The 16,071-nt window shown below is 37.3% G+C and overlaps 1 protein-coding gene across 1 annotated transcript; it reads left to right on the forward strand.

The window, feature by feature from the left end:
* Positions 1-2,381: 2,381 nt before the first annotated feature.
* LOC132847662 (gastrula zinc finger protein XlCGF26.1-like) lies at positions 2,382-15,098 on the forward strand. The gene is made up of 2 exons (XM_060873159.1): positions 2,382-2,591; positions 12,939-15,098. The coding sequence occupies exon 2, from the start codon at positions 13,001-13,003 to the stop codon at positions 14,774-14,776; it is 1,776 nt and encodes a 591-aa protein (XP_060729142.1). The 5' UTR covers positions 2,382-2,591; positions 12,939-13,000; the 3' UTR covers positions 14,777-15,098.
* The last annotated feature ends 973 nt before the right edge of the window (positions 15,099-16,071 follow it).

The raw sequence follows: 16,071 nt of genomic DNA on the forward strand, positions 1-16,071 counted from the left end.
ATTGTTTTTGTTAGGATTATTATTATTATTATTATTATTATTATTCCGCCCTAGAAACGGTCGTGCAGCCCAAACCGTAAGGCCTAGAGAGCTCAAACTTGGTCAGATGGTAGTACTGGTCACAGTTACTCAGGGCCAAAATCTCAGCGGAATCGGACAATCTGGGGCGCTTCAGTGCCCCAAAACGCACTTGTGCCCATAGGTCCAAAAACCCAATTTTGTGCTGACTCGTAAGGCAAAGTCTCAGAATCAGAATCAGAATGGTCTTTATTGCCAAGTATGTTTTCATACTTCGTTTTGCTTCGCACGAGGATTGTAGACTCAACGATATGACTTTGTTTATTTGTCACTTTGTGTATGTGAAAATCCTTTAAGGCCTTAAACTCCCTAAAGGCCTTAAACGCATGAACCCGGGAAATGCTGCTTGCAGCTTTAATTATTATTATTATTATTATTATTATTATTATTATTATTATTATTATTATTATTATTATTATTCCGCCCTAGAAACGGTCGTGCAGCTCAAACTGTAAGGCCTAGAGAGCTCAAACTTGGTCAGATGGTAGTACTGGTCACAGTTACTCAGGGCCAAAATCTCAGTGGAATCGGACAATTTGGGGCCCCAAAACGTGTTTGTCCCCATAACCCCTAAACCCCTAAAACCCCTATGTCCAAATCTCAAGTGCTTTATATCATTGGAATCCTTGGCTCATGACTTAAAATACGCATATCTCCAATTTCATTTCCGCCATAAAATTTTTTCGCTATCGTGCATTTTATCCGAAACCTACTTTTGCTAACTAGTCCTAGGTTTTTCGCCTGATCAAGACCAATCCAGTGCAGTAATATTCTCTGGAGTCTCAAAGACAATAATTTTCGAAAAAAAAGTTGAAATTTTGATTCAGGGTCCTTAAGGGGCCCCAAAAAGTTTGGACTGTGAGGAGCCAGTTTTACTAAAATGTCAATAACTCAAGAAATAAATGAGCTATCAACACCAAACTTGGGACACATGTGAAAGAGGTCAACCTGAGGTCACATTTCAAAAACCATGGCGATTGGCCACTTCGTGGCGCTATAACGGAAAAATCACTAAAAACAGCCATTTTTTTAAAAAAAAGCCCTCTAGCGCCCCCAACAGTCCAAAAACCCAATTTTGTGCTGACTTGTAAGGCAAAGATTCTGATTCTGGTTCTGACTCGGAGTGGGTGGGGCCTAACCCGGAAGTGGGCGGGGCTTCAATTACCGGTTTTTAATTACCGGTTAAACGCTAGCCAATGATGATTTTCATACAATCCGAGCACAAATATTGACTCGTATTACTCGTATAATACTCGTACTCGGCAGAAGTGCTTTATCCGTACCGGATACTCGTTTCAGCCGAGTATCCGGCTCATCTCCAATGGATATGACTTTGTTTATTTTAGGGAAAACTGGACGGGTGAGTACTTCACATGACATATGTTGTGGCACCCTCCGGGTTGGCACTCCGTCCAGGGTGTATCCTGCCTTGATGCCCGATGACGCCTGAGATAGGCACAGGCTCCCCGTGACCCGAGGTAGTTCGGATAAGCGGTAGAAGATGAATGAATGAATGAATGAATGAATGAATGAATGAATGAATGATCCTTTAGTCAAGCCATAGTCATAGCAGATACTGTCTAAAGAGACTAAGTACCTTGAGATATCTCCTGATCTTCATTGAAAACCTAAAGATGGGAGTGACATCCAACAGAGATCTCTATCACTCCTGCCTCCTCATTTTTCCTTCAGTGTGATAAATCGATGGAGCTTCACAAGACAACTATGGAAAACGCTGTGATGAATCTTATGGACTTGGCTCTCATTATTTCCCAAGGTTACACACCAATCACATTTTATTGGGCTGTTAATTATTTAGCAGTCAAGTAAATTTACTTGGCTAACTGCACAGAATAGAATATTTTCTTTTTATAGTTGTTACAACCTGCCCCCTGTTTTTAATGAGGTTCAGACCTGACTGGAGAGTATATAAACCTTTATATTTAGTATTTAAAAATATCTAATATTAATCTTGAATTTCTGTCTTATATTAAACTTTATAATAACCTTTTGTTCTTTGTTTATGTTCTGTAAAGCTGCTTTGAGACAATGTCAATTGTAAAAAAAAAAAAAAACGCTACAGAAATGAATTCGAATTGAATTGAATTTAGAGACTCAGATTATAACCGAGAGATTATAGATTAAACTGATACTAATTAACAAATTAACGTGTTAAATTATAAAAACGGTAAAATGAGCTTCCGTAAATATCTGCTGAGGTTGTTTGAATGTTGGCATGACAACCAGTAAAGACCGGAAGTTTCGTCAAACCAGTGCACGTGCAAACTCCAAAAAGTCTTTTATAACGTGTTCCGGTTTTAGTTGTACGATATTTTTTGATCAACAAACAGGATCCCTAAAATGAAAACGTGTGTAAATTAAAAGCTTTGTATTAATGGAGTGTAACGGAAACTGGACGGATTCTGTGCGTCGAATAGAAACACGAGGGTCTATTGCTGGGAAGAGCTTTAGTGAGAGGGGAAGAAAAAGAAATATCTGCTCTTTTGCGCTTGGTAAGGCTTTCTTTCTTTAATTAATAAATACATCTTTTCTATTTATAATAAATAATACATATATTGTCACTCTGCAAATGACACAAGTTGCTCAAAAGGTGCCTGAGTGTGTATACTGAGAAAAGTATAAACATTCAGTATATACTGAAAAAAGTTACACTGAAAAAAGGTATAAACATTCAGTATATACTGAAAAAAAGTTACTCTGAAAAAAGTTATACTGAAATCGGTGTAAACATTCAAAGATTTATGTGATATAGGTATACTGGGTAGTAAAAATATTGTTTTATATATATATATATATATATATATATATATATATATATATATATATATATATATATATATATAATGTTAATAAAACAAATTAATATAAATGTATTTAAAATTCAAATTAATTTATTTGTATAGCGCCTTTTACAATTGACATTGTCTCAAAGCAGCTTTACAGAACATAAACCTAGAACAAAAGGTTATTATAAAGAATAATATAAAGATTAATATAAAATAAAAATTAATATTATATATCTTTAAATGTGTTTGCATTTATCCACAATGAGCAAGTCTGGGGTGACTCAGGTAACTGTGGGGAGTAAAAACTCCTTTCAATGGTAAAGGAAGAAACCTTGAGAGGAACCAGACTCAAAGTGAACCTCAACCTCATATGGGTGACACTGGACGTGTGATTATAAATGTACATGATAAAGGTTGTATTGATGAGGAGGTTGTTGTCCTCAAAGACCACATGGAGTTGGCAGCTCCTCTTAATATAGCAGAGTCCAGCTGGAGCTGGTAAATCTCTAGATGCCTCAGGATCCTCACAGAGTGCGGATCATCTCAGTGGAGGTCCAAAATCTTCATGGCACAGAATACAAAGAGGATATGACATTCCTAGTGAAACTGTTTAAGCATTATAAAAATGCTTATTGATAATTATAATAATAAAAGTATTATGATAATAAAAATCCACAACATCATACAATATAAGATCATTTTAACATCTTTTTAAAAATTAGGGTTAATAGGGTTAGGAAATTAACGTTCCACTGGATAGTGTCTAACGCAAATGAATTTAAATTACAGCTGTCAAGACTATAAATGGGCAGAAATGTGATTGTGATAACCAGTTTTGTGATTGAGGCACCTATTGTAATTGCACTTATGACATCTTTCATTCATCTTCACTTTTGTCAAAATCAAATTTAACCATCTCCCCCTAGAGTTATGGCACAATGAGCTTTTGTGTTTTACCTCAATGGACCATGTCTTTGGGACCTGTTAAAGAATAGTTCCAGGTTGACAGATATGACCACAGTGTGCCCACAAATTCACTCTTGATCGTGTCGTAAAGGAAAAGTGACCATATCTCTGCAATGCGTTTGTGTGCGTATGCAATTCATAAATGTTAGTGCATGTGCTTACCATTAGGCCTGTGTTTCACACACCAAGTTTAGTGAAAGTTGGCCACTTTTGGGTTCTATACTGAATAACAGGTTTCAATAACAATGTGTCCATTTACTTACCTGGTAGCTCTGAGGTGCTTGGCTCTTTTATTGCTGTATGTAGCTATATCATTTTCATTATATTTAGACCATTTATTTATGACTGATAAATAAGACACATTAAATGTTAAATGATCTTCTGAAAAAGAACTTTACAAAATATCAACCAGCAATTATTCTGAATCCTTAATGTTTGAAGCAGGAAACACACTGACTATTTATTTGCTTAGTTGGTTGTCTTTTGTTTATTATTAGACTAGTACTGTTGTAGGCAAGGCAAAGCAAGGCAAGTTTATTTGTATAGCACATTTCATACACAGAGGTCATTCAAAGTGCTTTACATAGAAATTAGAAAACAGTTCATAAGAGAAAAAAAAACAATATATATATATATATATATATATGTAAAAATAAGAGACACACGATAAAATCATAATAAAAACAAAGAACAATTAAAGAAAATAAATGTGATTTCAATAAAAACATTTTAAAATATGTTAAGAATAAAACAGGAGTAAAAGAGATTTGGATAAAAAGTGCAGTCAGTGTGAAGCAGCACAGGGCTCATTTAGTAAATGCAGAGTTAAACAGATGTGTTTTTAATCTTGATTTAAAAGTGTCTACTGTTGAAGCACATCTGATCTCTTCTGGAAGCTGATTCCAGCTATAGGTGGCATAATAACTAAATGCTGACGCACCTTGTTTTGAGTGAACCCTTGGTATCTCTAACTGACCTGATCCTAATGATCTGAGTAGTCTGCTTGGTTTATATTCAGTTAGAATATCTGTAATGCATTTCGGTCCTAAGCCATGAAGTGATTTATAAACGAGTAACAATACTTTAAAATCTATTCTAAATGTAACTGGAAGCCAGTGTAAGGACCTGAGGACTGGAGTGATGTGCTCAGATTTTTTGGTTCTGGTCAGAATTCTGGCAGCAGCGTTCTAATGGTCTTTTTGGGGATCCCAGTAAGGAGTCCATTGCAATAATCCAGTGTAATCAAGTTTCTCTAAGTCCTGTCTTGAGACAAAACATCTAATTCTGGCTATATTTCTGAGATGGTAGTAAGCTGATTTGCTTATCGCTTTCACATGGCCACTGAAATTAAGGTCAGACTCTAAAATTACACCAAGATATCTGACTTTATTTTGTGTCTTTAGACCCCTAGAGTCAAGGTGTGTGTTAACCTTGAGAGTTTCATCTTTATTTCCGAATACAATGACTTCGGTTTTGTCTTTGTTTAACTGGAGGAAGTTTTGATGCATCCAACTGTTAATTTCATCAATGCACTTACATAGAGAGTCAATGGGGCTGTAGTCATTAGGGGACAGGGCTAAGTATATCTGGGTGTCATCTGCATAGCTGTGGTAAGCAATTTGGTTCTTTTTCATAATTTGACCAATTGGGAGCATATACAAATTAAAGACAAGCGGTGCAAGAATTGAGCCCTGTGGGACTCCACATGTCATGGATGTCCACTCATATTTATGGTTACCTATGTTCACATAGTAACCTCTCCCTTTTAGGTATGATTTAAACCATTTGAGGACCATCCCAGAAAGCCCTACCCAGTTTTCCAGTCTGTGGAAGAGTATGGTGTGGTCTACCGTGTCAAAGGCAGCACTAAGATCTAGTAGCACCAGCACTGATATTTTACCTGAATCAGAGTTTAAGCGAATATCATTTATTATCTTTATGAGCACTGTCTCTGTGCTGTGATGCTGGCGGAAACCAGATTGAAAATTGTCCAGATAGCCATTTGAGTTTAAGAATTTGTTCAGCTGATTGAAAACAACCTTTTCAATGATCTTGCCTATAAAAGGAAGATTTGAGATTGGTCTGTAGTTGCTAAGTATGGTTTTGTCTAGGTTACTCTTTTTTAGGAGAGGCTTAACAACTGCCGTTTTTAGGGACTCTGGAAAAGTGCCTGTGAGCAGAGAGGTATTTACTATTTTTAAGAGGTCAGTTTCTAAACAGTTAAGTACCTTTTTGAGAAAGGATGTGGGGAGGGTGTCAAGGCTGCAAGTTGATGCTTTAAGATGTTGTACTGTTTCTTCCAAGGTTTTTATATCAATTATGTCAAATTCTGAGAAAATGACAAATTTCTGAGGTAGTTGTAATGAGGTCTGACTGACCACATTACCATATGAGGCCGTATTTATTGCCATTCTGATATTACTGATTTTCTCAGAGAAAAAGGTTGCAAACTCATTGCATTTGTTGTCAGAGAGCATTTCACTAGGAACTTGATTTGGGGGATTTGTTAGTCTCGCTACAGTAGCAAAAAGAGTGTTGTTTATGTTGTTGTTTATAATGTTTGAGAAGAAGATCTGTCTAGCTGTGCCTAGTTCTACATTTAAAGCACGAAGACTGTCCTTATAGATGCTATAATGTACTTCAAGTTTTGTTTTCCACCACATACGTTCAGCTTTTCTGCATGTTCTTTTCATGCTCTGTACAGCTGTTGTGTTTCTCCAAGGTGCTTTATGTCTGCCAGTGATCATCCTGACCTTTACTGGAGCTATACCATCAATAGAATCTTTAACTTTTAAGTTAAAATTTTCAAGGAGAACATCAACAGAGTCTGCCGATAAGTTTGGCAACATTGATATAGCATTCATAAATACCTCACTGGTGTTTTCATTTATGAACCTTTTTTTGACATAGACAGATCTAGCATCAGTGGCAGGACAGATCAATAAATCAAAGTAAACACAGAAATGGTCAGATAGCGCTTCATCCTTGATAACAGTGGATGAAATGTTTAGACCCTTGCTTATGAGCAGATCAAGAGTGTGTCCCTTATTGTGTGTAGGACCTAACACGTGCTGGGTCAGATCAAAAGTCTTTAAAACATTTAACAGTTCAATTGCAGTATTGTTTTCTGCATTGTCTATATGAGTGTTGAAATCTCCAGCAATAACAAAATAATCAAATTCAGAGGAGATTGTTCATAAAAGTTCTGTGAATTCATCAACAAAAGTTGGGGTGTATTTGGGAGGCCTATAAATAATTGTAAACAGAATGCGTGGTGTACCTTTTAGAGCAATACACAAATATTCAAAAGACTGGTAATCACCAAGGAACACTTGCTTGCATTGAAACGCATCTTTGAATAAAGCAGCTATTCCTCCACCTCTAACAGCTCTACAGACACTTATAAAAGTAAAGCTGGGTGGGGCTGATTCATTGAGGACTGTAGCGTTGCAGCTGTCATCTAACCAGGTTTCATTTAGAAACATGAAGTCCAGGTTGTTAGTGGTGATAAGATCATTAACTAAAAATTATTTGTTCTTTAATGAATGGATGTTCAGAAGTGCTAATTTAACAGTAACTGGTTTTGGCCCTGTATCCATCTCAGAATGACGTCTAATAGGCAGTAGATTAGATAGAATTGTCCTGCGGCTGAGAGGGCCTTCGTCTTTCTATCACATATCAGGACAGAGATAGGGAAAGCTAAAGAGACATTGGGCTCCCGCGTGTTCTGAAAACATTTCTGATTGTTACTGCTGTCATAGCGGGGACCCAACACATATCAGTTACCAGTGCTGTTTGCAGATGAGGGCTGGTGTGATCCCTGACATTGAGGCAGAGGTCGGAGTGCTCTCTCAGATGGAGGGGGAGGGCAGGCTGGGCCCGGAGGCTTTGGTGGTTGTGGAGCCCGCCGTTTCTTGGTTGATATAGAAGTTTGCAATAGAAGTTCCAGCAGATACCAGTTTCTCCATTTTCTCTGAAAAGCACAGAAGTGGTGATGTTGGAGAGAAGGAGAGAGAGTGTGACGACATCAGCTGTGATTCTGGTGTTCCTGGAGGCTGGGGAGTGTTATCTTGTTTTTCCTGGTTGTTATCCACAGAAACGTCCTTGGGTGTTGATTCACCATCCAGCTGTAGTGAGGTCTGTGGGCACGGCTCAGCCTGAGCAGTGTCTGCGAACAGTAGTTGTTGTGGCTGCGGAGTTTTATCCTTGTCAATTGAATGTCCATCCAGGTGTTGGTGCGAAATCCTGTGGTCATTTAGGCCGTCCAGGAGTGGACTGGCACTCTCAGCTGATGAATGATGAAGGGAGAAAAAGATATTGTCTTTAAGCAACCTAGCACCTAGTTTGTTTGGGTGGATACCATCCATGATACCATGTGTTAAAAAGTTGCTTTTGATTCCAGAAGATATTAAAATTGTCAATGTAATTCAGTAATCTCTTGGTGCAGGTTTTTTGCAGCCATGAATTTAAACTTAGTAGCCGAGAAAACATATTTGTTGGGCTGGGAGAGGTCCACTGATGAGTGATTGGAATGATTAAGGAGCTCAGACTGTTCTTTCCAGATATCATTCTTTCCCACATGTATGACAATCCGACTGACAGACTTATGTTTCATCAGAATGTTGCAAAGTTCCTTGTATGTACGGGTAGCCTTGCTTCCAATGTTTCTGATAATGGAGTCACCCACTATCAGCGTGCTTGGCTCGGCTGCTGTCTGAGTGGAGCGCCTGTATGATATTGAGCGTCTGTTAGCTCTGTTAGCTACTGGCTGATGTGATCTGTGTCCATTTACATTTGGGGATTCTTCGCCCAAACTCACTAGTGCTTCAAATCTATTTTCAATCCGCACAGGGGGTGGTAGAATACCAGTAGATGATGTTAATGCAGCAATTTGTGACACTTGTGACCGTCTAATGTCTTGAACACCTTTGGGTCTCGCACCCTGATTATGCCATCGGTTTATGTCCTCAATTACTTTAGGTTTCTCTGAGCTCACTATGACCTGTTTAAAAGCATTAGGTTCACAGGACTCACCAGCTTTATGTTGAGAGGGACCACGATGAAGCTCTGCTGTATGTTCTGGCAGGGTCGGCAGCACCACAAGTAACTTTGTTTCGAGAACTGCAATCTTTTGTAGAAGTCTGTGGCAGTTTGAGCAGCAGGTGGATTGAGATCCAAAAGAAGGCATTTTCTCTTCTGTTCGAGTGTGGGCAGCGTTGTTGTCCTGATTTAGGATTGTAAACTGCTGGCAATAGCAGACTGGTAGACCGCTATGACAAATTCCCCAAGTTGTTGAATATTCCAAATATCAATATAGTTCCAGGAATTTGTAGTTTTAGTGTGAGTGCCCAATTGTTTAGTTTGAGCACTGTGCTGAACTGCTGGTAGTTAAATCAAAAGATAAAAGCGAAAAAGCAAAAGCGCAACGCACAGAGCGCAAGTAAGAGCGTCCGAACAGTAGCGAAGCAGGAAGGACCTGCTTGTAGATTATTCAATACATATGAATACAATATTCAAAACATATGAAAAGGTCAAATAAAAACAGCTGCTTCTGAGACACGTTGTTGCCTAAAATATCTAAAGTTTGTAATCCATTGCTGTGTGGCTTCAAAATTAAGATTGTTGGTTTTGTATAATGTTCTGCTGCAGAATGTTCTGCTACAGAATGATTTCATCGTCTGGTTCTAATGAAGCTAAACACCATCAAAGACAGATTCATTCCAAAAAGTGTAAGGAGGAAATTCACTACTGCTCACTGTGTGGGGAAAGTTTCTCTCAAAATACACTACCATATTCACACAGGAGAAAAAACATGTCAGTGCACAGTGTGTGGGATGAGTTCCATGTATAAAAGTGCTTTTAAAACCCACCAGCACGTTCACACAGGAGAGAAGCCGTATTGCTGCTCAGAATGTGAGAGGAGCTTTACAAGTGTGTGGAGCTTCAGGAAAAAAAGGGCATTGGCACAGTAGAGAAGCCATATTGCTGCTCACAGTGTGGGAAAAAGTTTTGCACTGCAAGGTAATCTCATAAAACTTTGGGCCGTCCACATAGGAGAGAAGCCGCATTATTGCGTACTGTGTGGGAAGAGTTTTGCTCGAAATACTACTCTGGAGAGATGTAATTTCACTGCTTGTAGTGTGGGAATTTAGAGTTTTGGACATGATCTCAAATAGCATTAGTGAATTTAGACATAAGAAGCTACAGTATTTTACTGGGTTGGAAATGGAAGTTGGACTGATAGACTATGTTGGGAGATAGAAGTTTTTAACGTTGCATAACAATGACAATTTTGACAATACTGTATTGTTTATTACTCACTGTTTAAGACAGAATATGTGCTTTGGAAACGTATATTAGAGTCAATATTGTACCATTAAGATGCGGTGACCTGAGCATGGGTTTCTGTGTGTTCTTGAAAATCTTTAGCTAGGTTTCCTCTGAGCATTTGAGAATTTGAAGGTGAAGCAAGTTTTACTTCTGCACCTGAGTTCTTAAAAGTGTTTATACTGTCTGATAATGCTTCAGAAAGTGGCTTTAGGGCGGTGCTCTTCCAAATTCCCTGACATTTTAGTTGAGGTTCTCACTGAGAAGACTGCTGTGAAGAAATTACTGCTGTGAAATTATATCGCTTTTACTTGGTAAGTTTTCCTTCTTTAAGTAAATAAATTATTTTAAAAACTATATTTGCCTGATTCCATAATATATAAATATATACATATATATGAAGAGCTCTTTTCCAAAACGCGATAAACGCCAAAATAATAAAAACGAGTTTGTCATGTCATTTTGCTGTGTTGTGAACCTATATACTGCTCCATCAATGTTTCATGCCAAAACGCTATATTTCCTTGATTAAAATGTACTGCAAGATGCAGTTCCTTTCCAAACCGCGATAAGCGCCAAACCTGTTTTTTTTGCCAAAACGCTATATGTCCTCTCTCGACCAATCAGAATTCAGTGAGCGTTCGACGCAATCCAGCATGGTGGCAGTCTGAGGCGAGAGATGTTTGTTTGTGCGCAGTCTTCAAAATGAGTGTAGGAGATTATTTCTATTCTTAATAAAGTTATTTATTTCCCTGATGTCATATGTTGCATGTTCTCTTGTTGGTTTATGTCTCTTTTTAAAAAAGAAAAAGAAACTTGAATTTATATTCAACAAAATTGTTGTTTCATTTAACAATCACTGTTTAACATGTTCAGACTGAGCCAACAGACCATTTTAACAGGATAAATTGTATATAAACAAAATGTGTGGGTCTAGGTAAAAAAAAGTCATTTTCATAAAAACTATTAAAATGGATTTATAGCGGAAAAGATGGATTTAATTTTGGAAAAGAGCTCCTCATATATATATATATAACCAAAATCTAAATATGCAATCAAAATTAAAACATTTTTCTTTATTTACAATAATGTAATTTAAATAACTGTTTAAGAAGAACTAAGAAATTGTTGTTTTTTTTTTATATTATTTAGGAAATGTCAAGTATGATATTACTTTTGAATATTATATTTAAGCGAATAGTCTTGATGCTGAAGGTAGATGGTTATCTTACCTACCACATCTAAGGTGCTGGAGGTTGTATCCAAGGTCCCTGGGTCATTCCTGAAATTAGGTTGATTTGTGTATATTCAAATATTGGATGGTTCTTGTGTTAGAAAAAGTAATTATATCTTACATAGTACTGCTAAACGAACAAAGTTAGATTTGACTTGTTGAGCCACAAAATGAACAGAAACCATGCAACACAATAATAACCAGTAAGTACAAAGTAAGTAATATAACCCATTATAATGCGTTTCTAGACATATTGAATGGCCAGTTAAAGGCTTCACATTCAGTGTCATGAGCTGATATCCACTTTTGATTGAGTTTTTTTGTACTTAGAGGGCTAAAGGGTTTGGATTTTGTCTAAAGAAAGTGAACTGCACAGACTTTCAGCAAAACAATTTTGTTTCATAGGAAATTTATTTCTATGCTTTCAGTGTTCAATCATTTCGCAGGAACTTTTGAGGACCTTTGAGTGTTCATCACCAACAAGAAGGGTGTGTGTTACCCCATTGTTCAGTTTGTCAAAGTCTTCGTACAGTCAGCATAGTTGAGGTATTCACACACAAGACTGAGGTGAAATTACCTTGATTTAAAAAAAGATCATTGGTAAGATTTATTTTTTTAATGGTCATTTAAACTTTTTATTTATTTACAATAATATAACTTAAATAACTGTTAAGGTAGACATAACTTTAAGGAAAAGTTGTTTTTATATTCCTTAGGGATTTATGTTTCAGACCCTGATAAGAAAACAATCTATCCAGTCACTTTGCATATCTTTAATTGACCAGATGGTTCTAGACGTGTACCTGCCAAACCCCAGACTCAGAAGATAATGTGGTAATAGTTGGCTAATGGCTGTGAAATGGCCTGTTGTTGGACTGTGTCTTTGTCCTTATGTGTATTTAAGGAGATTTAAATGAATGCAATATTCAAAATTGATTATAATTTCTTGAGCACTAAATTGTGTCTCTACAATTAAAAACTATTTTTGCCTGATTCCAATAAATAAATGAATAAATAAATAGATAAATATATAGATGAGTTAAACTTAGAATAGTCTAAACATTTAAACATTTTTTTTCTTAATTTACATTAATAGAAATTAAATAACTCTTTAAAAAGAAATAAATAGGAAATGTTTTTTTTTATTCTTTAAAAAAATGTCAAGTATGAAATTACTTTAGAATATTGTATTTACTACAATAGACTTTATGCTAAAGGTAGATAGTCAGTTATTCAGTTACTGGATGGTTTTGTCATTAGTGTTGCTAAAGAAACAAAGTTAAATTAAATTGGCCTGTTAGATGGCCAGAAACCATGAAACATGCAAATAAATAGACATAACCTTGAAACTCTTGTTGGCAGCTCTATTTTTGAGGGAGCTTTATATGTTTACCTGAATGCAGATAGCAGTTTTGTCCTTGTTTATTTACTTGCCACTTTTCAGTTTCTGTGAATGATGAATAAAGCACAGGATACTTATTTAGCACCTAATAATCTAAGATGTTTTGTCTACTGTTCTGCTACAGAATGAAACGTAATCGTCTGGCTGTCTTCACACAATTAATCACCACAGAGGGATTTGTGCAGAATGGACAAGAACAGAATTCACTACTGCTCAGAGTGTGGAAAGAGTTTTTTAACTCCGACTATACTTAAAATACACATGCGTGTTCACACAGGAGAGAAACCATATTGCTGTTCACAATGTGGATGGAGTTTTAGACAACTAGGTCACTTAAAGACACATCAGCGCATTCACACAGGAGAAAAGCCATATCAGTGCTTAGAGTGTGGGAAAAGTTTTACAGGATCAAGGTTTTTGAAAGACCACCAGCGCATTCACACTGGAGAGAAGCCCTATAGCTGCTCACACTGCGGAAAAAGTTTTACACTGTCAAGTTCTTTGTATAAACACCTTCGCATTCACACTGGATTGAAGCCCTATAGCTGTTCACACTGCGGAAAGAGTTTTACACAGTCAAATTCTTTGAATAAACACCTTCGCATTCACACTGGATTGAAGCCCTATAGCTGTTCACACTGCGGAAAAAGTTTTACAAATTCAAGTTCTTTGAAAAACCACCAGCACATTCACACTGGAGAGAAGCCCTATAGCTGCTCACACTGCGGAAAGAGTTTTACACAGTCAAGTTCTTTGAAAAACCACCAGCGCATTCACACTGGAGAGAAGCCCTATAGCTGCTCACACTGCGGAAAAAGTTTTACAGGATCAAGGTTTTTGAAAGACCACCAGCACATTCACACTGGAGAGAAGCCCTATAGCTGCTCACACTGCGGAAAAGGTTTTACACATTCAAGTTCTTTGTATAAACACCTTCGCATTCACACTGGAGAGAAGCCCTATAGCTGCTCACACTGTGGAAAGAGTTTTACACAGTCAAATTCTTTGAATAAACACCTTCGCATTCACACTGGAGAGAAGCCCTATAGCTGTTCACACTGCGGAAAAAGTTTTACAAATTCAAGTTCTTTGAAAAACCACCAGCGCATTCACACTGGAGAGAAGCCCTATAGCTGCTCACACTGCGGAAAAAGTTTTACACAGTCTAGTTCTTTGAAAAACCACCAGCGCATTCACACTGGAGAGAAGCCCTATAGCTGCTCACACTGTGGAACAAGTTTTACACAGTCAAGTTCTTTGAAAAACCACCAGCGCATTCACACTGGTGAGAAGCCCTATAGCTGCTCACACTGCTTAAAGGGTTTCACACAGTCAGATTCTTTGAATCAGCACCATCGCGTTCACACTGGATTGAAGCCCTATAGCTGCTCACACTGCGGAAAGAGTTTTACACAGTCAAATTCTTTGAATAAACACCTTCGCATTCACACTGGAGTGAAACCGTTTTACTGCTCACACTGCGGAAAAAGTTTTACACATTCAAGTTCTTTGAATAAACACCTTCGCATTCACACTGGAGAGAAGCCCTATAGCTGCTCACACTGTGGAAAGAGTTTTACAAGATCAGATCATTTGGAAAAACACCTTCGCATTCACACTGGAGAGAAGCCCTATAGCTGCTCACACTGTGGAAAGAGTTTTACAAGATCAGATCATTTGGAAAAACACCTGCTCATTCACACTGGAGAGAAGCCCTATAGCTGCTCACACTGCGGAAAGAGTTTTACACAGGAAAGTTCTTTGAAAAACCATCAGCGCATTCACACTGGAGTGAAACCGTTTTACTGCTCACACTGTGGAAAGAGTTTTACAAGATCAGATCATTTGGAAAAACACCTGCTCATTCACACTGGAGAGAAGCCCTATAGCTGCTCACACTGTGGAAAGAGTTTTACACAGTCTAGTTCTTTGAAAAGGCACCTGCTTATTCACACAGGATGAAGCTATATGAATGCTCACTATGTGGGAAGAGCTTTACAATTTCAACTTATTTGAAAACGCACCAGCTTATTCCCAATGGAGAAAAATATATTGCAGATGACAATATGAAAAGTGTTGTAGAGATTTAACTAAGAACATTTAAAGGAAACAAAGAAAATTGTTAAAAGGCATCAGCAGATTTATACAAAAGTTCCCCATGCAAAACATAATGGTGAATAATACAGAAACTGTCAAGAAAGCTTTCAGTTCATGTGTACGTTAATGTAACATAATGAATATATAGGAAGGATACAGTTTACATTAAAATGTTTTCCAAACCTGAGGTATAGTGGAGTGGAGCCTAGAGAGAGCCTCTGCTTTGAAAAGCATCCTGTTTGGTTCCAGTACCAGTTCCATGTTGGGCATGGGGAACTTTTGTATAAATCTGCTGATGCCTTCCATGGGGCATCACAGCAAACTAAATAATATAGACCACTGGCACTTAAATCACACATAATAAAGGCACATATTGAATGTCCCAGAAGGCAGTTAGAAACATAGATGCTCCCCAAAGAACTGTTCTGTCTCCTGTTGTAGGAATAGGTAAGAATTGAGTTGTAGGATTCATGAATTCCCCTCGACCCAAAGCTAAAACTCAACCCAAATACACTTTAGGAGACATTCCTGCCCAAAAGCAAAGTGAACAAGAACAAATGTTAAAGGTAAAAAGGAAGAGGCATAGAGAAGCTAAATGGGATAGGAAAGAGGAACAAAAGCAACTGATGTTTGCTAAAAATCTTCTAAGTAGAAAACAGTCACAGAAATGAAACAATTCAATATGAATTTAATACAATTGCAATTCCAATTGCAATAAATGCTACTGCAAGATTGCAGAGGATCAGACGCTGTACCTAGACAGCTGGAAGAAGATTTCAACTTATTAAGAAGATTTATGCGATAAGTTTTATTTATCAGAAGTTCAAGAGAGTTCTGATTGCCTTTATTTACATTTATATAGTGATGCCTCGAGATACGAGTTTAATTCGTTCCGTGACCTTGCTCGTATCTCAAATTGCTCGTATCTCAAAACAATTTTCCCCGTTTAAATTAATTGAAATCCCATTAATCCGTTCCAGCTCACAAAATTCCACTCCAGTTGTTTTGTTTGTTTTGAATATGAAAAATGTACAGTACCTGTATATATAAATGACAAATATTGTATAAAAACATGCAGTAATAAAAGAGAATGTTAAAAAAATAAACTGGTTTTACTTTACAGAAGATGCGCACGGAGGTTGACGGAGGATTAAACAGGC

The sequence above is a fragment of the Tachysurus vachellii genome, chromosome 6, assembly GCF_030014155.1.
Source record: "Tachysurus vachellii isolate PV-2020 chromosome 6, HZAU_Pvac_v1, whole genome shotgun sequence".
NCBI classification, from domain to species: Eukaryota; Metazoa; Chordata; class Actinopteri; order Siluriformes; family Bagridae; genus Tachysurus; species Tachysurus vachellii.